We start from the raw sequence: 23922 nt of genomic DNA on the forward strand, positions 1-23922 counted from the left end.
TATCATTTAAGTGATTTTGTCAGAGAAAATAGTCCTGCCCTCGGGATCCAGTCTGCAGTTTAATGGAGCCAATAGTGGATGTTTGCCGTCTACTTGAAAATGATTTAAAAAATCTACTTCTGTACAGGGAGAATGAGGGCAGCAGTTTGTAAGATGTAAAGTACTGGTGTCTTGTGGGTAGGATTTTTGTACCAGTCTATAGCTTGAAATCATTTCACAATTAAAGTTTAAAACTAAATATAGCTCAGAATGTAGTGGGCCAGCAAGCTGGCTCGGAGAATGAGGGTACAACTTGCCGCCAAGCCTGATGGACCTAAGTCCAGCCCCCCAAAACCTGTGTGATGAAAGTGGGGAACCAGCTCTTGCATTTGTCTCCTGATCTTCACAGCGCACCACAAATACATGTGACTCTAGTTTTTTATTTATTTATATTTATAATTATTTATTTATTTAGAGATATGGGGTCTTACTATGTAGCTATGAAATTCACTATGTAAAAAAATCCCATAACTAAGAGTACCGTGAAATAATAAGAGAAATAAAACAGAAAAACCATACAAAAACAAAAACTAGCCTGGCTCCAATTTTTGAAAAAAAAAAATCACCCTCCCAAGTGTAACTGACGTCTTTCAGACCGAGAACCCTGCCTAATTGGAAAAGAAACAATTCCTAAGCGTTTTTATCCTGACTGGATTTTTTTTTTAATAATCCTTGCAAATTAAGACGTTCTCTCCCGGGGGCTGGAGGAATGGCCCCGCAGTTATAAACCCTTACAGAGAAGACCAGACCAGGTTTGGTTCCCCTCAAAAAACCATGCGATGGGCTTACAAATCTTCACTCATACACATAAAATGAATAAGGCTAAAATGTGTTTTAAATCTATCTCTTTGAAGATAGTGGATGCTTCTCAAGTTAGTTTGCACACTCCACCCCAACCAAAAGGTATTTAGCCAGAAGCCGGGTGTCCGACGCCTTTAATCCCGGCACTGAGAAGGCAGAGCAGGCAGAACTCTGAGTTCAAGGCAGGCCTGGTCTACAGAGTGAGTTCCAGGACAGATAGGGACACAGAGAAACCCTGTCTCAAAAGGGAAAAAATAAAATAAAAACAAAAAAAAATACTGAAAATGAACAAAATTGCCCAGGTATGGTAGCACATGTTTATATGCTCAGAATTCAGGAGGCTGAGGTAAGAGGACGAGAAACCCAAAGCCAGCCTGCGTTACATAGTAAGACAACATGGGAATAAACCCAAACAAGGAGAAGTTTAAGTTAAAAGTATCTTTATTAATTAAATAAAACTTTAAAAATGTAAAACTTCACAGCCCCCCAATTGTCTATATGGAATGGGGTTGATCATACACCTCTAATTTTGCGTGTACAAAACAAGACAGACGGAAAACAATACGTCTAGAATTAAACTTCACCCAGAGGGATGGTGGGTTAATAGGATAGTCTCTTCCCCTCCCAGTGTTCACACCAGGGACCCGGTGGTTCCAACCCAGGGTTAAACCGTATGACGTGTGCTGGCTTTACAGGAAAGTGAGCAGGCCGAGAAGATCAACATCAGCCTGGCCTTCTTCCTGTATGACCTCCTCTCAATCATGGACAGAGGCTTCGTGTTCAACCTCATCAAGCATTACTGCACTCAGGTGAGCGCCCTGGAGCGGCCGCTTCAGCCCCTCCCCACTCACTGCTTAGGTAACAGAGCACTGCCTCCCTCAGTGGGACCCCCACACTGCACATCTTGGACTGTCACTGTCTGTAGGGTGTGCAGGTTCTTCAGCCACAGTGGATCGCCTGCACCCCTGGAGCATGCACCAAAGCAGTCAGTCAGCAAGTCAGTCTGAGGAAACGGAATTTTCTCAGCAGTGTGGTTTCCTCCAGTTAACATTTAAGAGACATCCCAGGACGGTGCATTTAACCTTTGATCAGGGCATTCAGAGTTTGAGACTGGTTACAGTGGCTTCATGCGCAAGCATGAGGACCAGTTTAGAGCCACAGCACCCACCAAGAAGCTGGTGGTGTAAGCCTCTCACCCCAGTGTTCCTAGAGACAGACATTGGAAGTGGAGCTAAGGCAGATCCCAAGGGCTTGCTGGAAAGCCATAGAGGAAAGCACTTGACATTCTTCTGACCTGCAGATCACACACACACACACACACACACACACACACACAGAGGGAGGGAGAGGGGAGAAAATATGAGATTTCTTTTCAGTCATTAGAATTATTAATTCAGGGGCTGGGGATTTAGCTCAGTGGTAGAGCGCTTGCCTAGCAAGCGCAAGGCCTTGGGTTTGGTCCTCAGCTCCGGAAAAAAATATTATTAATTAAATTATGGGTTGAGGTTCTAATCTTAAAAAACAAACAAACAAAAACAACACCTGATAAACTCAGATGGACTTTCCAGGAGCATGAAGCACATATTTGTTCAATGCAGCACGAGTGATAACTTCCCCAGGGGTTTGTCGTGGTGGTTGTTTTGAGACAGTCTCACTATGTAACTCTGCCCGTCCTAGAACTATGTAAACCAGGCACACAGAGATCAGCTTACCCTGTGTCCCGAGTGATGGGATGAAAGGCATGGGCCACCTTGCCCAGCTTTCTCCCCTAAAGTTTTGAGCATAGTTCTTTCTTGACTGTCCCGTTTAGAATGTCCTAACAATAGGAATATAAACATCAGATATTGTTGCTACGCCTCTTCTTCCGTATTTCTTCTCTTCACCACGGCCAATATGTCTGCCGCTATTTACCACAGTAGTAACAACCACCATCCCTCTCCCCACCCCAGGCTGTCATCCCTGGACTCAGAAGAGTTAGTAATGTAATGGCTTTAAAATGCTCCCATTTCTGTGCCTCTCAGTTTTCTTGTTTGCAAAATGCAAGGACTCTCCTCTGTGGGGCTTTGAGGGCTACGGTGCTTTATCAAGGAGAAAGATGTGAGCAGAAGAGACACAAGAGAAAAAGTCCATCCGGAGGCTTCCAGCAAGAAGCCACCATCCAGGAGAACCAGGGGTGGCCAAAGCTCAGGCTCTTGTGTGTGTGTGTGTGTGTGTGTGTGTGTGTGTGTGTGTGTGTGCGCGCGCGCGCGCGCGTGCGTGTCTGTCTGTCTGTCTGTCTCTGTGTGTCTCTTTTGTCTGTGTGCCTCTGTCTAACTCTCTGTGTGTTCCTGTCTATCTCTGTGTGTGTGTCTTCTCTGTGTGTCTGTGTAGTGGGTGACCCATCCCTCTGCAGCACAGTAGGAATCTGGGTCAGGTTGCTGGAGGGACGGTAGGCTCTACCTTCTCAGTAGGAAACAGCTGCATATCAAGGGCTCGTGAGCTCTGCAAAGTAGGAGCTAAGGGCTGGAAATCTGTTTGGGTTTGAGCTGCTCTTGACTTTTTGGTTGTGAGCCTAGCCTTTAACAGCCGAATCACCTCCACAACCCGTTGAGCTGCTCTTTGAAAAGAAATAGAGGAAGACCCTCGACTTTGTAAACCCATTGCCCTTGCTCGGGGTCTCATAGGAAATATGAGAGGCAGCTGCACAGAGGTCCGTCAGATTCTTGCTCGGAACAACTACTGCACAGAGCTGCACAGTGAGCGCTCCGCAGATACTGATGGTGCTTACATAATTTAAAACACTTAATTTGTTAATTAGTTAATCATAAATTCTGCTTAAAACTATAAAGCGGCTAACTTTAATCCCAGCATTCATGGAGACAGAAGTATGTGGATCTCTGTGAGTTCAAGGCCAGCCTGGTCTTTATAGAGTTTCTGGCCAGCCAAGGCTACATAGCAAATCCTTGTCTTAAAAAAGGCAGACGATCCCTACCAAGCGATTTCTTCTTAACTAAAAATTATAGAGTGTATTATATGAAACTAAAGATACAGCATTCTAGCAATATTATTAAATAATTTAGCTACAGTGCTTTTAAGTATTAAATTATATATCAAACAGCTAATGTGCATTTGAAGTTATAAGTAAGGCATATTTTAGAGGTATATTAATAATTCCTTAATTTGCAGATTTCTTATTTATGAAGTTAGAATAGTTTGAATTTTTCTGTACATTTTCTTTTCTTCTTCCACTACACAATGCATTATTTTATAATTATAAAATAAAAATACACTCCCTAAGAAAGTTTCTTTTTTTGGGGGGGGGTTCTTTTTTTCGGAGCTGGGGACCGAACCCAGGGCCTTGCGCTTCCTAGGTAAGCGCTCTACCACTGAGCTAAATCCCCAGCCCCCCTAAGAAAGTTTCTAAACATAATTTTTGTTAAATTAGGACAGAATGTTAACTTCAGATATTTGAAAAAAAATCCTAAGTAAATGTGGACAAAGTATTATGGGTCAAATAATTTTTAATACAAATATTAATAATAGATCTGTCCATTTTACAACTAAATTTTGAAAGCATTAAAAGCCATTCATAAACTTTCATGCCCTAAAAACTTGGAGATTAATTCAAATTGACAAGTTTTGGAACAGTCAAGAAAAGATAGCTGATTTTAATATCAGCCCTTTAAAAAAGGATGGAGGTTTTGGTAAGAAATATTAGTATAAGCATTAGTCATAAACATTGATGCTTTGAAAATTCTTTCAAGAAAATATGAAATACTGGCTGTCTAAATCCATTCAGGGCATGGGAGATCAGAGTTAACATTAAAACGTTTTCTGTTTCCTATGCTACCATGTTCAAAACAGGAATATAACACATATTTGACAACACGCTTTCATAAAAGGGAATCCTAAATTACCAGGCTTGGTATTACTTTATTCTGTTTCTCATACTCTCTCAAATCATCAGAGGGAATGACTTCTGATGTATTGGAAATCCCCTTACGTGCTCAAAAGTCTTGGGGGGGGGGGTTGTATTCAAATAACCGATGTCAACTTTGGTGTATGTTGGTATGGCAGATAAGTCGGTAGTGAGGAAGCATGCGGTTTAGAGCCAACACAGGGAGATGGTCCCTGGCTTGTTTATATAACACCCCTTTCCAAGCCAAATCAACCCCCAAGTTTCCCAGAGCAGCAGGGATGGGCAACTGTGTGGGGTGGGGCCTCTTTTCTTCCAAAATAAAAGTAAGGCCACCCACAGCACACAGCCTCCTACCATGCGCAATGCTGTCTTCCACTGTCGCTTGTCACTTCTTGGTGGCAGTTAGGCACAGTTGAATTTTCAGAGAATGTGTCCAGCTGCCGGAGCCATACCTCAAGCTTACTTTCAGGTTTGCTGTGGCGTTGAGTAGATGCCCTAAGGTCGGGGCAAGGGCTCCCATTTGGGGCCGGGGCCTGCTGTTAAGAATAGTATCGAATAACAGTTGGCTGGAGCTCCAGGATGGCATTTGTTGCTCTCTCAAGTTAACCTTTACTCCAGTTGGTGTCTAGCTGTGCAGAGGAAGAATGTGTTAGTGCCTGTTAAAGTCGGTTCTAGTTACCTTACACTAAACATTCCTGTAAACATGTCTCTTTCCTTTCAGCTATCAGCCAAGCTTAACACCCTTCCAACCCTCATTTCCATGCGGCTGGAGTTCCTGAGAATCCTCTGCAGCCACGAGCACTACCTCAACTTGAACCTGCTCTTCATGAATCCTGACACCGCACCAGCCTCTCCCTGTCCCTCCATATCCTCCCAGGTAGTCTGCCAACTACAGGAAAGGCGCAAGCTACTTCATTAATTAGCTTCGTTCAATCACGCATCTCCTATAAAGGTTGCTCTTACTAATTAGAGGAAAATCACGCTATTCAAACCAGATCGCTTGATCCAGATGTGGGCTTTAGGGTTCCCTGAAGCCATAGCATCTGAGGTGACCATTTACAAATCGAGTAATTTGGCCCAAGGGTCCCTGATGAGGCTAACCGTGTAGGAAGAAAGCTGTAAGCCTCCAAAACCAGAGAAACTCGGGTCTCAAGTCCTCCTTCTTCGACATTAACCAATTGTTGCACAAATATAGTGTGTAAATACAGGCTTAGTATATTTGCACATGCAGGGTTCCAAAGTCAAGCAAGTTTTGGAACCACTGTGCTAGCCTGGTTTCTTTGTCAGACATCTTACAAAGAAAGTCCAGGAGGGGGAGGGCATGAGAAGTAGATTCCCGACACGGTCTAACCTGACCGTGGGAATGTCCTTACTGCCTCCGCACCAGAGGTTTCTCAAGGAATTATCGTCCTCTAGAAAACCCTCAAGGAGGGGTTGGGGATTTAGCTCAGTGGTAGAGTGCTTGCCTAGCAAGCGCAAGGCCCTGGGTTCGGTCCCCAGCTCTGGAAAAAAAAAAAAAGAAAAAGAAAGAAAGAAAACCCTCAAGGAAATGCTATTTTACAGCCCCAATCTCTCAGGATGGTGTTAGACTCTAGTCTGCTGCGTACCCTTGGTGCAAAGGGAAAGGCGTGTCTAATGCTGGGGTTAACGTGAAGTGCAGGGGGAAGCACCTTAGTTCTAAGACTAAGAGGACGGGGCAGGGGAGGGGAAAGGGGAAGGGGGATTGCTTGGGCCCAAGAGTTAGTTCTAGATCAGCCTGAGCATTATAGTGAAGCCTCAGTTTAAAAAATAATAATAATAATAGGAAGAAGAAGAAGAGGAAGAGGAAGAGGAAGAGGAAGAGGAAGAGGAAGAAGAAGAAGAAGAAGAAGAAGAAGAAGAAGAAGAAGAAGAAGAAGAAGAAGAAGAAGAAGAAGAAGACGACGACGACCAAGACCAAGACCAAGACCAAGACCAAGACCAAGACAAGAAGAAGAACAGGAAGAACAAAACAACAAGAAGTCAGCTTAGCTATTTGTGCCAGATGATATACCCGAGGCTAGCCCCATGACCATTATAATGTGATTCCGAATGTATTTATTATCTGTCTGCTGTAGTCTGCTCTGTGGGCTGAAGCCTATAACTTCCCCATGCTGACCTTGCCCTGGGTCCTCCTCCCATGCTCCTCTTCTGGCTGCCCCAAGGAGTTGACAGATCCAGGGCCCCTTCTCAGCAAAGCTCCAGGACTTGCAGGGACATTTACTTCTGCTGTTCCTGGTGAAGGGTGACATGCTCCTGAAGTAAGAACACGGGGCAGGAGTGGCCTAGGACTGCCAACTCTGGCATTTTCATAGCAAACACCACTTCTGGCGCCAGGCTAGCAGCATCCAGACACTTGCTTAGACGACCTTCAGAAGGGGTGCTGGGAAAACAGACCACGGCTCGGGGCTGGGCACAGTCCTTATTTCTCTGTGTACTTACTTCCTGGGATGTTCATCTGCAACTTTTGATATCAGACAGGCAAGGAGGGGATTAACTAGTTGTCATTAGTTCTGTTTTCATTTTGCTGTTCTGGTAACCTGGTGATGTTAGGTACATGTTCTCCCACTGAGCCTGACCCCTAGTTAGCTTCTCAGCCGAACCCGAGTACCCCATTTTCATGTTCATGTTGGTCAGTCAGTGCATGCACTGTCTGGCCAGAACTCCATAAATGCGCCAGCACTGTTTTAATTGCAGCCCTTAACCCTCATAAAGCTGTCATCTGTGTTTCTGCAGAACTCAAGCTCCTGCTCCAGTTTCCAGGACCAAAAGATTGCCAGCATGTTCGATCTGACCCCAGAGTACCGCCAGCAGCACTTCCTCACAGGGCTCCTCTTCACAGAACTGGCCGTTGCCCTGGATGCTGAAGGGGACGGGTAAGTGGCCTAAAACGGAACCTGAAGGGAAAAAGGTTAATAGCGTTTCCAGTTCAACTTCTTTTTTTTTTTTTTTTTTTTTTTTTTGGTTCTTTTTTTTCGGAGCTGGGGACCGAACCCAGGGCCTTGCGCTTCCTAGGTAAGCGCTCTACCACTGAGCTAAATCCCCAGCCCCCAGTTCAACTTCTTATGTATACAGCAAGACCCCAGAACTTTACCACTTGCCAGTTTTAAGAAGGGCTCCTGTCTTGAGAAAATGGTGCCCATGAAGTATAGAGGGGAAAGGGGATTAGAGGAGCCGTGAAAGGAACTTGTTTTTACAGCACTGGGAATTGAACCCAGAGCCTCCCACATAGCAGGCAAGCACTCTACCGCTGAGGCACGTCCCCAGCCCCAAATTTCTATTGTTTGTTTGTTTCTGATTTTCATGACAAGAGTTTCTCTGTGTAGTCCTGACTGTCCTAGAACTCACTTTGTAGACCAGGCTTACCTCAAACTCAGAGATCCACCTGCTTGTGCCTCCCAAGCACTGGGATTAAAGGTGTGTACCACCACCATACCTGCCTCAAAATGACTTCTTTTATTTTTTTAAAGATTTATTTATATTTATATGAGTAAATTGCAGATGTCTTCAGACAAACACCAGAAGAGTACATTGGATTCCGTTACAGATGATTGTGAGCCACCATGTAGTTGCTGGGATTTGAACTCAGGACCTCTGGAAGAGCAGTCAGTGCTCTTAACTGCTGAGCCATCTCTCCAGCTATCAAAATGACTTCTAACAGTCCCTCGTTTGAGCAGAATTTGCAGAGAATGTTTTGCTCAGTGAATTCCCCAGGGCAAACCCATTTTGCAGGGGAAGCTGCTGAGGTGGAACCCAGGGCTTTGTACATGCTGAGCATGGGCTCCTTCACTAAGCTCTACCATCAGCCCTAACAAGGTCACCTCTGACAAAGTGAGCACACAGAGGGGAAATACCAGAATGCCGCTGTCCAAGGCTGGCAAAGGAAGCGACAGTTAAGAAGGCAGCTGTCCTATGTCTAGGTTACACTTTCTATGGACTAGCCTTCCCAAACAAAGACAGAGGCCGGAGGCCTGGGTCTTGTGAATCTTCCACTGTCCGTACCTGGGCATCTGAACACATAGCAGTACCCAGCCTTACTTGTTGGCTCATGGCTTATATTCTGTCATCTTCTCTCCGCTCTAACTAAAGTCCAATTTTCTCAGAATTTCTTGTCCTATAACTAACATATTTTCTCAGCAACACAAAGCGCCCTGGGATATGTGCTGACAAGGTCCCGAAAGAAGGAAATTTGAACACAGAAGAATTTGCCTTTTGATATGAACACCCCCATCTTCATCTTCTTGATTGTTTTTAATAAATAATAGACCTTTAATAATTTCTGAAAGTACCATCTGTATTCACATTAGCGGTAGTTTTTAGTTTTCTATTTTTGTTCCAGTTGGAACAGAACCCCTGGCATCTGGTTTTGATCCTTGTAAAGTCGTTGCTGGGATATCCTGCATAGCTTAGCTGTTTTGGGGCTTCACCATGGAAACTAGACTGGCCTCAAACTTACAGAGATCCCCCTGCCTCTGCCCCCTGAGTACTGGAATCAAAGCCATGCGCCACCATGCCCAGCTCCTAATTTTTTTTTTGAAGAGCATTTTCCCAAAGAAAATGTGGTTATAAGCACACAAAAAGATGTTCTGAATCGCTAATGGTCAGGCAATGCTTCATTAAAAGTGATTAAATATCACATCCTGCCTACTAGGACAGTTATGATCAAAAATACAGACAGGTAGAGCTGTGGCTAAGTGGCAGACCACTTCTCTAGCATGTGTTAAGACCTGGGTTCAACACCCACCCCCAACTCCAGCAATTTTAAAAGAAGAAAAAGAATATGGTGACAAAAGAAAAAAGAAAAGACTCAGACACAGCTGGTAGGAGGGCAACATGGTTCTTTAGAGATAAAACTGGAGTTCTACTTCCAGTAGTTTGACTGAGGTGTATGCCCAAGAGATACATACTTACTCCACAGGAAAAACCAGAAGCATTCTTCATCTGTGATAGTTCTAAAATAGAAACAACTCAAACGTTCATCAATTGATGGATGGATAAATGAAAGTATTTTCTGTGCACAATGAATCGTTACTCAGTATCCAAGAGGAATGAAGTATGTATACAATATGATAATGAACTTGAGAACAGCAAGCTGAAGACTAGACCATGGTTGTAACAGATTGTCTACTCTGTATTGCCTGCTTTTCACATTGTCACTGAATTGTCCCCGATCCCTTTGTACTCTGGTTTAAGAGCACAGGGCTTCCCTCACCATAGCCCGGTTTCTCTGTGTTATGTCAACAGAATTAGCAGAGTACAGAGAAAAGCCGTGAGTGCCATCCACAGCCTTCTGAGTTCTCACGACCTGGATCCACGGTGTCTCAAACCAGAAGTGAAAGTCAAAATCGCTGCCCTTTACCTGCCGTTGGTCGGCATCATTCTGGATGCACTGCCACAGCTCTATGACTTTACAGGTAAGGATCTGTTTCCTGTCTTAGATTAGGGAGGCCTTGCCAGATGCCTCTCGCACAGGAAACAGGGGCTCTCATCAGCTGGGAGGTGCCTCACAGCAGTGACCACCAAAGCGTTTTCTGACCCAGACAGGTTTTTTAAGACACATAATTATATGGGGTCCTTTTTGTTCATCATTTCATTGATCTGCTAGTTTATGATTGTCACTAACTGAACCAAAACGATGAGCTATAACAGAACTAACCATTCTCATTTAGGATCACTACTCTGTTACCTTCAAATAAACATGCTCCTTCTCTTTAGTGAGGCTTACAAGGAAGTACCTGAAATCAAGCAACTTTTTGCTCTATACCAACCAACCGACACACAATCCAAGGTGCCTTTCAGTATTAGGAAATTATGCCACAGCAGAGAATGGTTTGATTTTGTCAACAAGAGGTCCATTGTTTGACTACAAGAAAAAAAGCACAAATTTAAAAAAAAAAATCCCACTGCTTGGCTTTCTGTTCCTATTATAGTGTGGAGCAGAGAATATGGGTGAGAGTCCAGCATCCCAGTTACTTCCGAGCAGTCCTTGCTCTGTGAGATTGCAGAGGTTACCATGCTGGGTTTTGCTGATGAATGAGCTAGAGTCTAGAGAGTGCCTGCCTGAGCCCAGCCATCCTTACCAGGCAGTCGCCAGTGAGTTAGAGAACCATCTGAGCCATGAACCCGTGAGCCTTAGAGAACTATGCCACTTCCTCCAAGTGCAGTGGCATGCTTGACTAAATCGTTTGTAAAGTCATGACAATAACAATTATTTAGTTCATTAAACAATAAGACTGGGTTTAGGGAGATAGCTTAGTAAAGACCTTCCCATCCACGGGTATCTGCATTCAATTTCCAGAACTCACATAAAAATCTCTGACATGTGATATACACTTGTGATCCCAGCACTGGAAGGATGTGACAGGAAGATCCTTGGGAACAATCTAGTCAGTCAGCCAGGGAAAGCAAAGGAACAAAGGTTTTGTGCCTGAGGAATAAAACCCAAAGTCCTCTCCTGCACATGTATAGTCTCACACCCTTCATATACAAACATACACACAAGAGAGACCAATCGCCTAGAACCTTTCATTCATGCACACCGTAGAGTGGAAAGCAAGCATTCTTGTAGAAGTAGTTATTTCTCTTCTTTATTAAAAACAACAACAAAAATTCCTGCTGTAAATCAGCAAGGAGAAAGCTCAGCAGTTAATAGCTCCTGCTTCTCTTGCAGAGGACCCGGGTTCTGTTCCCTGCACCTTCAATGTGGCCTGCAACTGCCTGTAACTCCAGGGCCAGAGGACTTGAGCCCTCTCCTGCCCTCCCCAAATGCCCGAGCATATACATGCATGCAGATATATGCAGGCACTAATGCCAACACATAAAGATTTTTTAAAAAGCAATTTGTTTTTCTTTTTAAAGATACATCTCATGGGGCTGGAGAGATTGGAGAGACAGTTCCATGTTTAAAAGAACTGGCTGCTCTTCCAGAGGACCCAGGATCAATTCCCAGCATCCACGTGGCAGCTCATAGCTGCCTGTAACTCTGGTTCCAAGGGATCTAATGCCCCATTCTAGCCTCTTAGGGCTCAAGCATGAAAGTGGCATACAGACTTACATATAACAAAACACCAATTTTTTTAAATTAAAAATGTTAAAGATACATCTAAAATTCAGACTTCAGCCCCATCCGTTACCATAAGCGACCTTTGACGAGTTTGGCTTTTCAGTAAGAACAGATTTGTCAATTATAATAATAATAAATTAGCATTTGTTTAGACTTTTGAAACGTAATAACTTCGTACAGGATTTGTTATAATGACATATTATTTCTACAGGGTACTTACTCTGTAGTTACAGTCCATTGAGCCATTATTTAAGATAGAGTATCATAACCCAGAAAAAGTATTACAAAACTTTAAAAGCTTTTATTTTTTACCATCTGAAAAATTAATTCATAGCCCAAGCTTACATTCAACATTTTGTTTGTTTTAAGCCTGTCTGCTTTTTCTATATAGGAATAATACATATACATATATACGTGTGTGTGTATACATATATACATATACATATACATATACATATACATATACATATACATATACATATACATATACATATACATCCAGTTTTGGATTGCATACTGACTTTAGTGAGTAAGATGGGTCTGTCACTTGTGGGGTTGAAGACAGGGAAATGTGGTCATTGGCTTGACGACACCCATGGCGATGTTTAATTGCAGATGCTCGCAGTGGAAGGAGCCGTGCCAGTGGCTCATATGAAGAACAAGATGTGGCCAATGGAATCAACCAGAATGTGGCCCTGGCCATAGCAGGGAATCATTTTAATTTGAAGACCAGCGGAGCAATGCTGTCTTCCTTGGTATGTCTGTACGCTTCTTGAGTGTATTTCTTGTTGGTGTCACCTCCTCCCGACTTCTGATAGAACCCAGCTTGGAACAGACCTGCTTCTGCCTCAACACCGTGATACAGGAATCCGTGAAGCTGATGGCTGAGAAGCACTCTGATCAGATAGCTACCGGAACAGCAAGAGAGGCCCGTGACAGGGTTAGCCAGTCCCGGTGTGCCAAGCTTAGAAAACTATCAAAGACGGAAACCATTGTAGAGAAGATCAAACCAAGGCATCCATCCTTGTACTGAATGTAGGCTGGGCTTTCTCTGTGTGTTTATTAGTATTGCTGTTTGCCTCCCATAAATGATGAAGGGGCCAGAAGCTTCCAAAACAAAAGTTAGCCTTCCTAGGTCCACAGGGTGTCTAAGGAGATTTGTCCTCTGACAGAGGGGGTCTTAGTGGAAGGTACCCACTGCTGCACTCCGAGGTGGGAATCGCCTGTTTGCCGATGTTGTCTCTTGTCAAAGCAATAGTTCGTCTTCTAGCTCGGCGTTGTTATTGGTTCGTTCTTGATTGACTCGAGGAGCTTTATCTCACACTCCTAAGACGGCCCAGGGTTGCATCTACGAGGCAGTCAATTTTCTTGTGCATTTCAATATTTCTGAATCTGCAGCAAACTTGCTTGGTTTACTTCTGAGAAGGCGGGGTCTTGACCCATTAGTCTTTACTAGCTGACTTTTTCTGTCATCTGTCTAGCACGTAGCAGCCTCTTCCCCTTTTATCCTCCCCCCGGGAGGGTTGGGAAGCAGGGAAATGGGACACATGAGACGTGTGGCCACACTAATCTTAACAGTGCCTTAGATCACACTCTACCTTGAATAATCCACCTTACCAAGGTGGATCACACTGCTCAGGGCAGTATGGGCCTTTTCTATTAATTGCCTGTAAGGAGTACAGAAGCCAGAGTTCACTGAGTAGAGCGTGTTCCCTGTGACGTTCTAGCAGAAGACTCACTCTTCATAGCGTCATACCCAGAATAACTGGAGTGAGAGCAAGTTTGTCATCCATCACTTCCATCCAAGACTAAGATTTTCCTCACACAGCTGACAAATTCCTCATTGCGATGTCACGGCCACAGTCCACCGGGTGCTGGGTGCACCACATGAAACAAGGGGTCGGCTGCACACAGCTGTCTGTCTCAGTGTTATGAGTTATAGCAAGTGTGCTTAGGAGCACTCTCTAGTGAAGGTTCACCATGGCTGTTACAGTGCATGGCCTGAGGACCCACCCAGACTCAAGTGAATCTTAAGGTAGGTCCCATTGCAGATGGCTTTGCAAACATATAGGCTAGACCCATGTGCCAACCAGTTCGTGATCTTGATGTGAGACTGAACTGTGCATTGTTGGGTTATTCGTGGTGCCTGGTCAGGCTAGCTCTCTTCTGTAAGTGCAATCCTCCGCCGGCCATCTTGAAGGAGAAGTCCTTGGAGATCTTAGCAGCAAGAAAGCCCCTTTGTATCACTGATACTAAAGAGCACCATCAAGGTCCAGGGCAGACCACCAGACAGTGCTCGGTTCAGTGGTTCGTAGCTTAACCCAAACTCTGCCAAGTGCGTCTCTACTGAGCAGCCCCGCACCAAGCTCACATTCTCTAGCCTTGGGCTACTGAAGGCAGATCTCAGCCATGTGCTATAAGTAGGCCCAGAGGTTCTCATCTCTTACACTTGTAAGTTTTCCTGTTGCCTGACTTCTCCCCACCCCCCTTCGCCTCCTTCCAGCCCTATAAGCAGTACAACATGCTGAACGCGGACACCACCCGCCACCTCATGGTCTGCTTTCTGTGGATCATGAAAAACGCGGATCAGAGCCTCATCAGGAAGTGGATCGCCGACCTGCCTTCCATGCAGCTCAACAGGATTCTAGACCTGCTGTTCATCTGTGTCTCCTGCTTTGAATACAAGGCAAGTGCAGGGTGTCTTAGCTGTCTCAATCCTGTCTTCTTACTCCTCCCTCTAGACAGCGGCATCATCCTTTATCCTTCATACACTGTATTATAACCCGCAGCCGGTTCGCATCTGTAGATGTGACCGTCTCGCATGGAAAGAATGTCTGCCTATTGCAGTGGGCCCATTCCTGCCAATAAAGCTTTACCCATAGGAGCCCCAGAAAAGCATCTACGGAGTATGTGGCTGAACTCCCCACCATGACCCCCGATGTGTTCTCCTTTGACATATCTCTCCCTCAACAGAGATCCCACTAAACCAAGTGTGTTTCTACCTCTGTCCTTCCAGGGAAAGCAGAGTTCTGACAAAGTCAGTAACCAGGTCCTGCAGAAGTCAAGAGATGTCAAGGCCAAGTTGGAAGAAGCCCTGCTCCGTGGGGAAGGAGCCCGGGGGGAGATGATGCGACGTCGGATTCCAGGTGCGCGGATAGTCCACCCACTGCCACACAGCTCTTCACCCTTGGACGCCACTCTCACTGACAGCAGGTTCTGGGACCCTGCGCTTGTCCCTCACCAACTCTGAGGGAAAGAGTCACCCTGAAAGTGTCCCCAAATGCTGTGTTTTAACTGAGGTTTAACAGCAAGTAAGAAAGTGATTTGTGGATTTGGGAAAAAGAGCTATCTCCCTTGTTTCAAAGCCCCTCTAGGGGACATGAGGCTCTGCGGCAACACGAATCATATCCCTGAGTCATTCAAAATGCTACTGCATAAAGCAGTCTCCCAAGAAGAGTGCCAGAGTACCATCATCCTAGGGCCCCCCTGACCCAAACCCCTGCACTCATCACTTTAATATGATTAATATTCCCAATAAAACGGTGACAGGTGGGCGTGGACTCTGGGGGGTACTCAGCACTTTCACCTGACTCCCTGTCCTTCCATCCAGCAAGTCAGGGAACCTCATGGGAGCCCCTGCCCAGGAGAACTGTGGAAGACAGACTGTCTTCCAGAGCAGCCTCCAGTTCATCCAGGGCAAGCCACCACAGACATAGGCTCTGTCCCCTCAGAGCAGCAGTCTCTGATGGACAGGAGACTGTGCTGATGCTTTTCAGCTAAACTGAGGACTGGACTTTTGGTTATCTTAGAGGGTTTCATGCTAATCGAATTCCTGCCATGTGTCTCTTAACTCCCAGGCACTGACCGGTTTCCAGGCCTAAATGAGAATCTGAGGTGGAGGAAGGAGCAGACACAGTGGCGGCAAGCTAACGAGAAGCTGGACAAGTGAGTCGCTCTGCACTGCCTTCCCCAACAGTCCTAACTCTTGTTCTCAGGCTGCTTGTGTTACGAGACAACTGCATCCTTCCACAGACAGCTAAGAAAAGGAAACATAGTGTCTGTGTAAAAACAGCTCCAGCTACCCAGGATGCCCAGAGATATAAGAAGCTGTGGCTTTAGCTCTTAACAATGTATCCATCGTTTAAAGGAGCCTCGTTTCCACTGCTCCAGTTGATGAAAGCAATTGGTGAGGAGCAGAGAAATAGAGAAAGCAGGACCTGGTGTCCAGCCTTGCGACTCTGCATCTGGGAATGAGTGCAAAGGTGGATGTTCAGAGATATTTACAGTGGCCCTGCATTTTATTGTTCAAAAAAATCAAGATACTTGATTTTGGAATATTATTTTGTTGGATTTGGAGTACATAGCAAAGCACTAGGTTGTTACAATGTTATGGAATCATTAAGGGAACAGGACAAATGCTTGGCTTAGAGTATACTCTTTCATCTCTAATTACACACAGTAGCCGTATTTGTAAAAAGCCACAAAGAAATTTACCAAAACATTAATAATGGTCTTTGGTTATAAAAATGTAAGTGGCTGATATTTTCTTTTATTTTAATTGCATATTTTAGGTTTTTACATTTCAAATATTATCCCCTTTCTTGGTTTCCCCCTCTCCCATTCCTCCTACCCCAGCTTCTATGAGGATGCTCCCCCTCCCACCCACCCACTGCCACCTCAGTACCCTTGTATTCCCCTACACTGGGGAATTAAGCTTTCACAGGACCAAGGGCTTCTCCTCCCATTGATGCCAGACAATGCCATCCTCTGCTACATATGCAGCTGGAGCCATGGGTCCCTTCATGTGTACTCTTTACTTGGTGGTTTAGTCCCTAGGAGCTCTGTGGAGTCTGGTTGGTTGATATTGTTGTTCTTCCTGTGGGGTTGCAAACCCCTTCAGCTCCTTGAGTCCTTTCGCTAGCTCCTCCATTGGGGTCCACAGGCTCAGTCCAATAGTTAGCTGCAACCATGCTCATCTGTATCCGTAAGGCTCTGGCAGAGCCTCTCAAGAGATATCCATGATACTTTCTTTTTCACACTTCTCGTGTTTCCTACATTGGATTTGCATTTATCTATTACAATCAGAAAAAAAAATTGTAAAAAAAAGAGTGAAAAATAATCTTGCTTGGATTCTAACATATACCGTGTGTTTGTGTGTGTGTGTGTGTGTGTGTGTGTGTGCGCGCGCGCGCGCGTGTGTGTGTGTGATCTTAGTTTGCTTTCAACTGCTCTGATAAAAACATTATGACCAAAAGCAACTTAAGGATGCCAGGCTTTATTTCATCGTGACTTACAGTTCATTACAGAATGAACCAGGGGCAGGAACCTGGAGGCAGAAACTAAGGCAGCAGGCGTGAAGAAACACTGCTTATTGCCCTGCTCTCCGTGACCTGCTAGCCTGTTTTCTTATAGCTCAGAACCGCCTGCCCAGGAGTGGCAACCCCCACACTAGGCTGGGCCCCCCACAGCAGTCATTAATCAGAAACAGGACTCGACTTGCCTTAGGCAAGGTGACAGAGGCAGTTCCTCAGTTCTGAGATTCCCTCTTCCCAGATAACTCCATGGCATGTCAAGCTGACAGAAGCCAGCCAGCACATGGGTGTACGTGTATGGTGCATCAAAGGAGGGAGGGAGGGAGAACCGTATATAATAATTTAGACGTATGAGCGATAAAGTGAAATGTGTGAGGATGGATAATGTATGTCTTTGCCTCTAAGCTGTAGGTGGCCTTATGAATCCCAGATTCACTGAGCAAAACACTGAATGATTCAAGACCCCTCATATACACCAAAGCATAAATTGTACAGCTCCATTGTGTACGAAGTGCTCACCAAGGAGAGGGATGAGAAGACTTGAATAACAGTGTTTTAGTAAAGAAGTGGTAATGTCTTCCCCATTACTGTAGACTATCACATCCTAGTCAATCTATTTGGGAGTGGTAGCGATCAAAATTACTATAAAAGATCACATGTTTTCCTAGTAACAGTTTAATAATTATTTTGAAAAGCATGCCAAATAATCCGGTAGCCTACGGCTTCAATGAAGGATGCTCCTTGTGCTAATCGGCGTCTCTGGTACCAACTACGTGGCGAGGGCTTTTCCAGGAAGCAGGAATGTGCTCTTCTGTGGCTTGGAAGGGAGACCGCCACAGCTGGTCGGCCCAAAGATACATGGAGAATCACATGGTTCGCTCAGATGTCATGTGGGAACCCCGGTTGTTGGTCTTCTTAATAATGCCCCTTTGCTTAGAAGACTGGCTCACTCTGATCTCCCTAGCTGCTGTTTAAGAGCTTTGATTCTCAGTCAGTACGTTTTTGTACCTGGTTTCAGGGAGGAAATATGGATTTGAAGTTACATTGCCAGGCACTGGGCTCTGCTTTCTCCTTTCCTCTCTTCTTGCCTGACGTTCTCATTTAGTATGGGAGGTGACTGGGAAAAACGGTGCGCAACGCCAAATGGTGTATACAAGGAGGCCCAGCACTGCTTATATGGTTAGGTCATCTGCTGCACAAGATTGAGACAGGAGTGTGGCAAGGCGTGTTTGGCCGGGCTGTGTGAATTCTCTTAGGAAGCCTTTCCCATTTGCTGACGTCAGCAGTCTTCACTGCCAGTTCTCAGCTCCGGATCCTGTTGGGCCACTTATTAACAGAGTGACTGATGACCCCTCCGTCCTCAGCCAGGTGGCAATTAAAACCCCTCACGTTAGAGCTACTTGGAAATGTTATAATTTCTAGATGACAGCTTCTGTCATTTTCTTTTAGGTTTATTTTAATTTTAATTAGTTGGACTGTTTCTTTTAGAGCAGTCGTTTTCTAACCTGGACCACACATTCAAACTGCCCGTGGGAACTTCCAAAGTCCGTGTCTGCATTGCTCCCCCTCCCCACTCCCCAGGGCTTCTGCACGTAGACAAGGCTGTGTTCGAACTCACAAGGTCCACCTGCCACTGCCTCCTGAGCCCTGAGATTGAAGGTGGACCCCACCACACCCAGCGACAAAGTGCCCAAAGGTACCCTCTGCCAGTTTGTTCAGAACTTTGAGATTAGTCAGACTTGAAGGTGATTCAACGCTGCAGACAAGTCTGAGGCACACTGGCGGACCTCCCAGGAGCGATGACAATATTGCATGACAATATGAATTACCTAATGCTACTGAGCTATACAGTTAAAATGACTAAGGTGGTAAGTTTTATGTTACCTGCATTTTATCACCATTCTAAAAGCAGGTTATGTACTGTCCACTGTGGAACCATTAGCCACATGCAGTTCTGAAGCCTGAAGTGTGGCCAGTTCACACTGAAATATATGATAAATAAAGCCTCGTGCAGGACGGCACATGTCAGGATTGATTTTCATATTTGTTACTTATTCACCATCCTTTTGGTGTATTGGGATAAATAAAATATAGTAAAAATTAATATTAGCTGGGAGTGTTGGCACATACCCTTTATTCTGGTACCAAGGAGGCAGAAGCAGGTAGATCCCTGTGAGTTTCAGACTAGCCTGGGCTACATGATGAGCCTGGAGTTCCAGGACAGCCACAGTGAGACCTTTCTAAGGAAAAGAAAAGGAAAAATAATGCCCTTAATTTCATTTTATCTTTTTTTTTGGTATGTGGCTATCATAATATGTAAAATGATACACATGACCCCTAGTACATTACTACCAGAGAGTGTTGATCAAAGTGTGGTTGGTTGATTAGGGGGGTTGCTGTTGTTTTGATACAGGATTTCAATTAGGTAGTCTTGGCTAGCCCCAGAACTCACTATGTAAACCAGGCTGGCCTCAAACTCATAGAGATCCACCTGCCCATGCCTGACCCTGTTGCTGTAAATGAGGGGGGAATTAGGACTGAAGAATCTATCCTAAGGGTGAAATCAGTTTAAAATACCTTTCTTAGCACTCAGTGTTATAGACACAATAGTCCCTGGAAAAGGGAAAGGAGACCAGCTATGTGGGGAACCCCGCTCTAAGACATTGGAACTGATAGCATAATACCCCGGCATCTGTGGTAACATCTTAGCCACGGAACATAGTAGGAAAGTCAGCTTTTTCATTACCTCTCCTTAAAACTAAATTTGAATGGTAAAAAAAAGCTTTCAATAATACCATTTTATCTACAGGCAGCACACTCCAGTGGGTAATCAAAACTGTGAATGGTTCCAAAGCCTTGTCTACCTTTCTATGAAATGTGTCAGTCACTCTGGTAACTAAGGCAGCAGCTAAGTAAATAACATGCAGGTAGCGTTAGGCCATGCTCACACTGGGCAAAGCCACCGTCCATCATCTGACAGGATAAATTGTGCCGCTCAGAGCTGCCCGCAGTGTGGAGCCAACACACTGCTTATTCTGGAATCTCTTTTTCCACTTCTCACCAAACCACTTCAGACTCTCGCTAACTATGGGTAACTGAACCCTTGAAGGCAAAGCTGTGGGAGAGGCGAGCACCTTCTCCCTTTCTGGCTTCACTTGCTGTATGAGGATGGATGGACTACCACACAGAATGCACCAGCTCTTTAGAATTAAACCTAAAGGGGAAATGCTCTCTTCTCGGTGACTTCTGTTTCCTACCAGGTAACATCTAGTCCAGCAACCTCCAGCAGAATGTCTATTGTCCCACCCCACGGGATATGAGTCTTACTTTCCCCTGGAGAAGGAAGGCATTCTCACTCTTAGCTAAGCAACCGTCTTTCTCCTTCTCCGGGAGACTGTCCCTTTCCACAGTTCTATCACTGTTTGCCAGTGTTCACCAAGTGCAAGTCACTTCCTGTCTCTCTAGCATGTTGCAGCTCTCCCCTGCATCCTGCAACCACCCATTCAGATCCAGATAGTGCTCGTGCGAGGCTCTGAGGCTTTAAGCAACTATCTGATAGGCTCACCTAATTGTTAGCAGAAACCAATAATTAACTTCTATACCCATTTTGTTATTTTTATAATTGTCATCATTATTAATAACCACAGGACTATGAATAACCTGGAGACTTCACTTTGCCATCTTCCCAATCAGACACGAATCTCAGGAAATACCTGTAGTCCTTGGATACATTGATGTGGCGGCTTTGTGTGAATTCACGGTTGACTGTTGTAAAGAATCCGTTGAGACCTGGTGCATTGGTTGTCATCTCTGGCACCTGGCCAGACCACGCTATGCTTTAATTGGTGATGTCCTTTTTTTTGTTTCTTAGAACAAAGGCAGAGTTAGATCAAGAAGCCTTGATCAGTGGCAACCTGGCTACAGAAGCTAATTTGATCATACTGGACATGCAGGAAAACATCATCCAGGTGAGGATGACACACTCCCCATCGGGCCAGCTCATGGGTGCGTTTCATGGGATCAGAAAGGGGATCCTTCATTCAAAATTGAGAAAGACATGAGCATGGTTCCAGGATGCATTTTTTAAACTAAAGCGGGAACGTTTGGAATTTGCAGCAGAGCCTACCTTGCAGATTCCAGAGATGCCAGGCATCCCCTGGCTTTTCTGACTTGCTACTCCCTTGGAACGAGTGAGATGTTTTGAGGAGCTGATCCGAAAAGTTGACCTGGCCCAAGCACATGCTAGATTTATAAAGGAGACAGGAGGCTTTTCACCAAGTGCCTGCAAGAACATTGGTAGCTAGATTTTCCCTGGTAGGTCAATACCAACTGAATAATGGCACTGGCTAAGATAGGAGTTGCTGATAATGGGGGGGGGGGAGAATCGGGGTCCCCTCTCGGGGTTTTTAGTCTCCTTAATAAAAGAACTTAAGGATGGACTAAAGTAGAAACTGAAGGACAATTTTATTAGCATCTTAAAGAAAAACCTCCAAAGCTGACAAGCTGTAAATCACGTGACTGCTTGGAGAAGGAGCATAAAGGAGAAAAGGAAGGAAAGCTATTCTGTTTAAGCTGGCATGGCAGTCAGACACATGACAGATATGTAGTCACATGGCAGGGAAGGGAGCCCAGAATGCTGGCAAACCCCCAAAGTGTTGGGGAAAGTACGACTAGAAAAGAGAGAATGATTAAAAGGAGAAGTTATACCTTTCTGAATAACTTAAAAAGCAGACAGATGTTCAAAGTTTATAGCATTGACTCAGTAAACCACTGTGCTAGGGGTGGGGATTCTGGGGAGAAAAAGTACACTATCCCATTAAAGGATTAATTACTCTACCCATGTCCTTAGCACAGCTTAAGGTGAAGCTGGTACCCTATGGGTGGTCCCTTAGCCAAGTGATTTACCATCACAGCTAGAATGTTAGGCCTTCCTACAAACCAGAGATTATATTCTCTTAGCCAGAAGTTTTCTCTCTTAATGGGTCTTTATTTCTACTCTAACTTCATGGTAGCACTGGGTCAAAAACAGTGCTAAGCTTGACAAACGGTGTCTGTTCTGGACTCAGATTGCTGAAGGACAATCATGTGTCCTGTGAGTTTGCTCTCCCTATCATAGGAAAGTACAAGTCAGTCCTCCCTTGCAGTGGTTCCTCATCCTCTGGCTTGACCAACAGCCTCTGGTGGAAAGTACTTCGGAATAAAAATGCATTTGCATTGAACATGTGCATACTTTTTAGTTTTTCTATCACTGTTCCATAAAAAAATACAGACTATCAACAGTTGACACCATGTTTCAATGTTGTATTCCGTACTGAAAGTGAGCTAGTGATAATTTAAAATACATTGTGAATTGTATTAAGAGAATTGTGGGTTACATGTGTAAATGCTACCCCCATTTTATATGAGGGATTTGAGCATCCAAGGATTTCAAAGTATCTTTTGAAAGTTTCTTAACTTCAGTTCCCTAAACATTTAGCATCACACTGATGGTGTCTTTGCACAAGTTATTTCTCAGAGCAATGTGCCTGGTACCAAGCCCCAAAACAACTTGCAGCTTTCTAAGGAAGCTGAACTACAGAAAATACTTTTTATTATTATTCTCGTCAGTCCTTTCTGTGGCCAATCTAGAAATCATGGCTCCCACCAAGAAGCTCTTGTACTTGGAACTCGAAGTTGTTTTTGAAACACTGACAGAAAATCGTGCCTACAAAGAAAAAAACACTCCAAAAGCCATGACCCAGGCTGGAGGGAGATGAACCTTAGAACTTGGTTTAATATCCTAAATTGGGCGCAAGTCTCAAGTCAGTTAGTTTCGAAAAGAGGGTCATTGGGAAAAGAGGGCTTAGGCTCTCGTGATGGTTAACGAATGGTAGATGGTGGCTCACCGAGCCCTTACCACCTTCAGCTGAGAAGGTGCATCAGTCCTCTAAGATAAGCAGCAGCAGCCTCTCCTGCCTCCAACCTTACTCAGTGATGCTGTTCTTCCCCCCCACTCGCCCCCCCCCCAGGCAAGCTCCTCCCTGGACTGTAAAGATAGCCTGCTGGGAGGTGTCCTCCGGGTCCTGGTGAATTCTCTGAGCTGCGATCAGAGCACCACCTACCTGACTCACTGTTTTGCAACTCTCCGAGCCCTCATCGCCAAGGTAAACATGGGATGCTTGTTTTCTTACCCTTAATTAAGAGTGTGGTTCTTGTCTAGCGTCACAGCCCTCTGCAAGTGGATCAGACATCATGCAGGGCATGGAGGAAGAGCTTTGTCCCCCCAAGAAAGTAGACACACTGATTCTCAGGAACTCACCATGGGGAAGCCAAACTGTGGCTTCATCCTTGCAGTATGGGCATAACTATAGACATTTCAGATGACGACTCACTGAAAGCCAGTAACACGAGAGCAAGTCAAGGGAGCAACTTCAGCTTCTCCCCCTTTCATTCATACCTTCTACAGTGAGATTCAGTGCTGTGCCTGATCCCCACTAATTACTGTGACAAAATGAACATAGTAAGATACTGGGAGATGCCTCACAACTGTGGCATTAGTAGTCCGTTACGATTATTGTCCTCCTTTGTGGGAAATCTTAGTGGGTGGGGGCCTTCTACAATAGGATCTTGTAAATTTATGAATTTGGAATTCTGTTATAATAATTTTCTCTTTCTTAGTCACCAATAATTTCCAAGGAACCCTTGAAACACAAGTAAGCCCTTCAAGGCTTGTGACGCCCTTAAGCAGTGAATTCAACCTGGCTAACAATGAAGTTAATGGCACAGACCTTACCTCAGCTGTGTGACTCACA

General features: G+C 44.8%; 1 protein-coding gene and 1 non-coding gene across 4 annotated transcripts in view; one reads left to right on the top strand and one right to left on the bottom strand.

The window, feature by feature from the left end:
• Positions 1 to 23922, top strand: part of Dock8 (dedicator of cytokinesis 8) — a 191425-nt gene that overhangs the window by 139430 nt on the left and 28073 nt on the right. For 2 of the 3 annotated variants that reach the window (NM_001037793.2, XM_087583984.1), the window contains 10 exon segments: positions 1536 to 1649; positions 5460 to 5615; positions 7493 to 7632; positions 10001 to 10170; positions 12435 to 12574; positions 14323 to 14505; positions 14836 to 14965; positions 15677 to 15764; positions 21003 to 21099; positions 23140 to 23274. In NM_001037793.2, the coding sequence (NP_001032882.2) occupies positions 1536 to 1649; positions 5460 to 5615; positions 7493 to 7632; positions 10001 to 10170; positions 12435 to 12574; positions 14323 to 14505; positions 14836 to 14965; positions 15677 to 15764; positions 21003 to 21099; positions 23140 to 23274 (1353 nt within the window). 3 annotated transcript variants of the gene reach the window in all.
• On the bottom strand, positions 17864 to 17995 carry LOC120100363 (small nucleolar RNA SNORA24). The gene has a single exon (XR_015655843.1). It is a non-coding gene; the product is annotated as a small nucleolar RNA SNORA24 (small nucleolar RNA).

This window comes from Rattus norvegicus, chromosome 1 (genome assembly GCF_021556685.1).
Source record: "Rattus norvegicus strain SHRSP/BbbUtx chromosome 1, alternate assembly SHRSP_T2T, whole genome shotgun sequence".
In the NCBI taxonomy this organism is placed as follows: domain Eukaryota; kingdom Metazoa; phylum Chordata; class Mammalia; order Rodentia; family Muridae; genus Rattus; species Rattus norvegicus.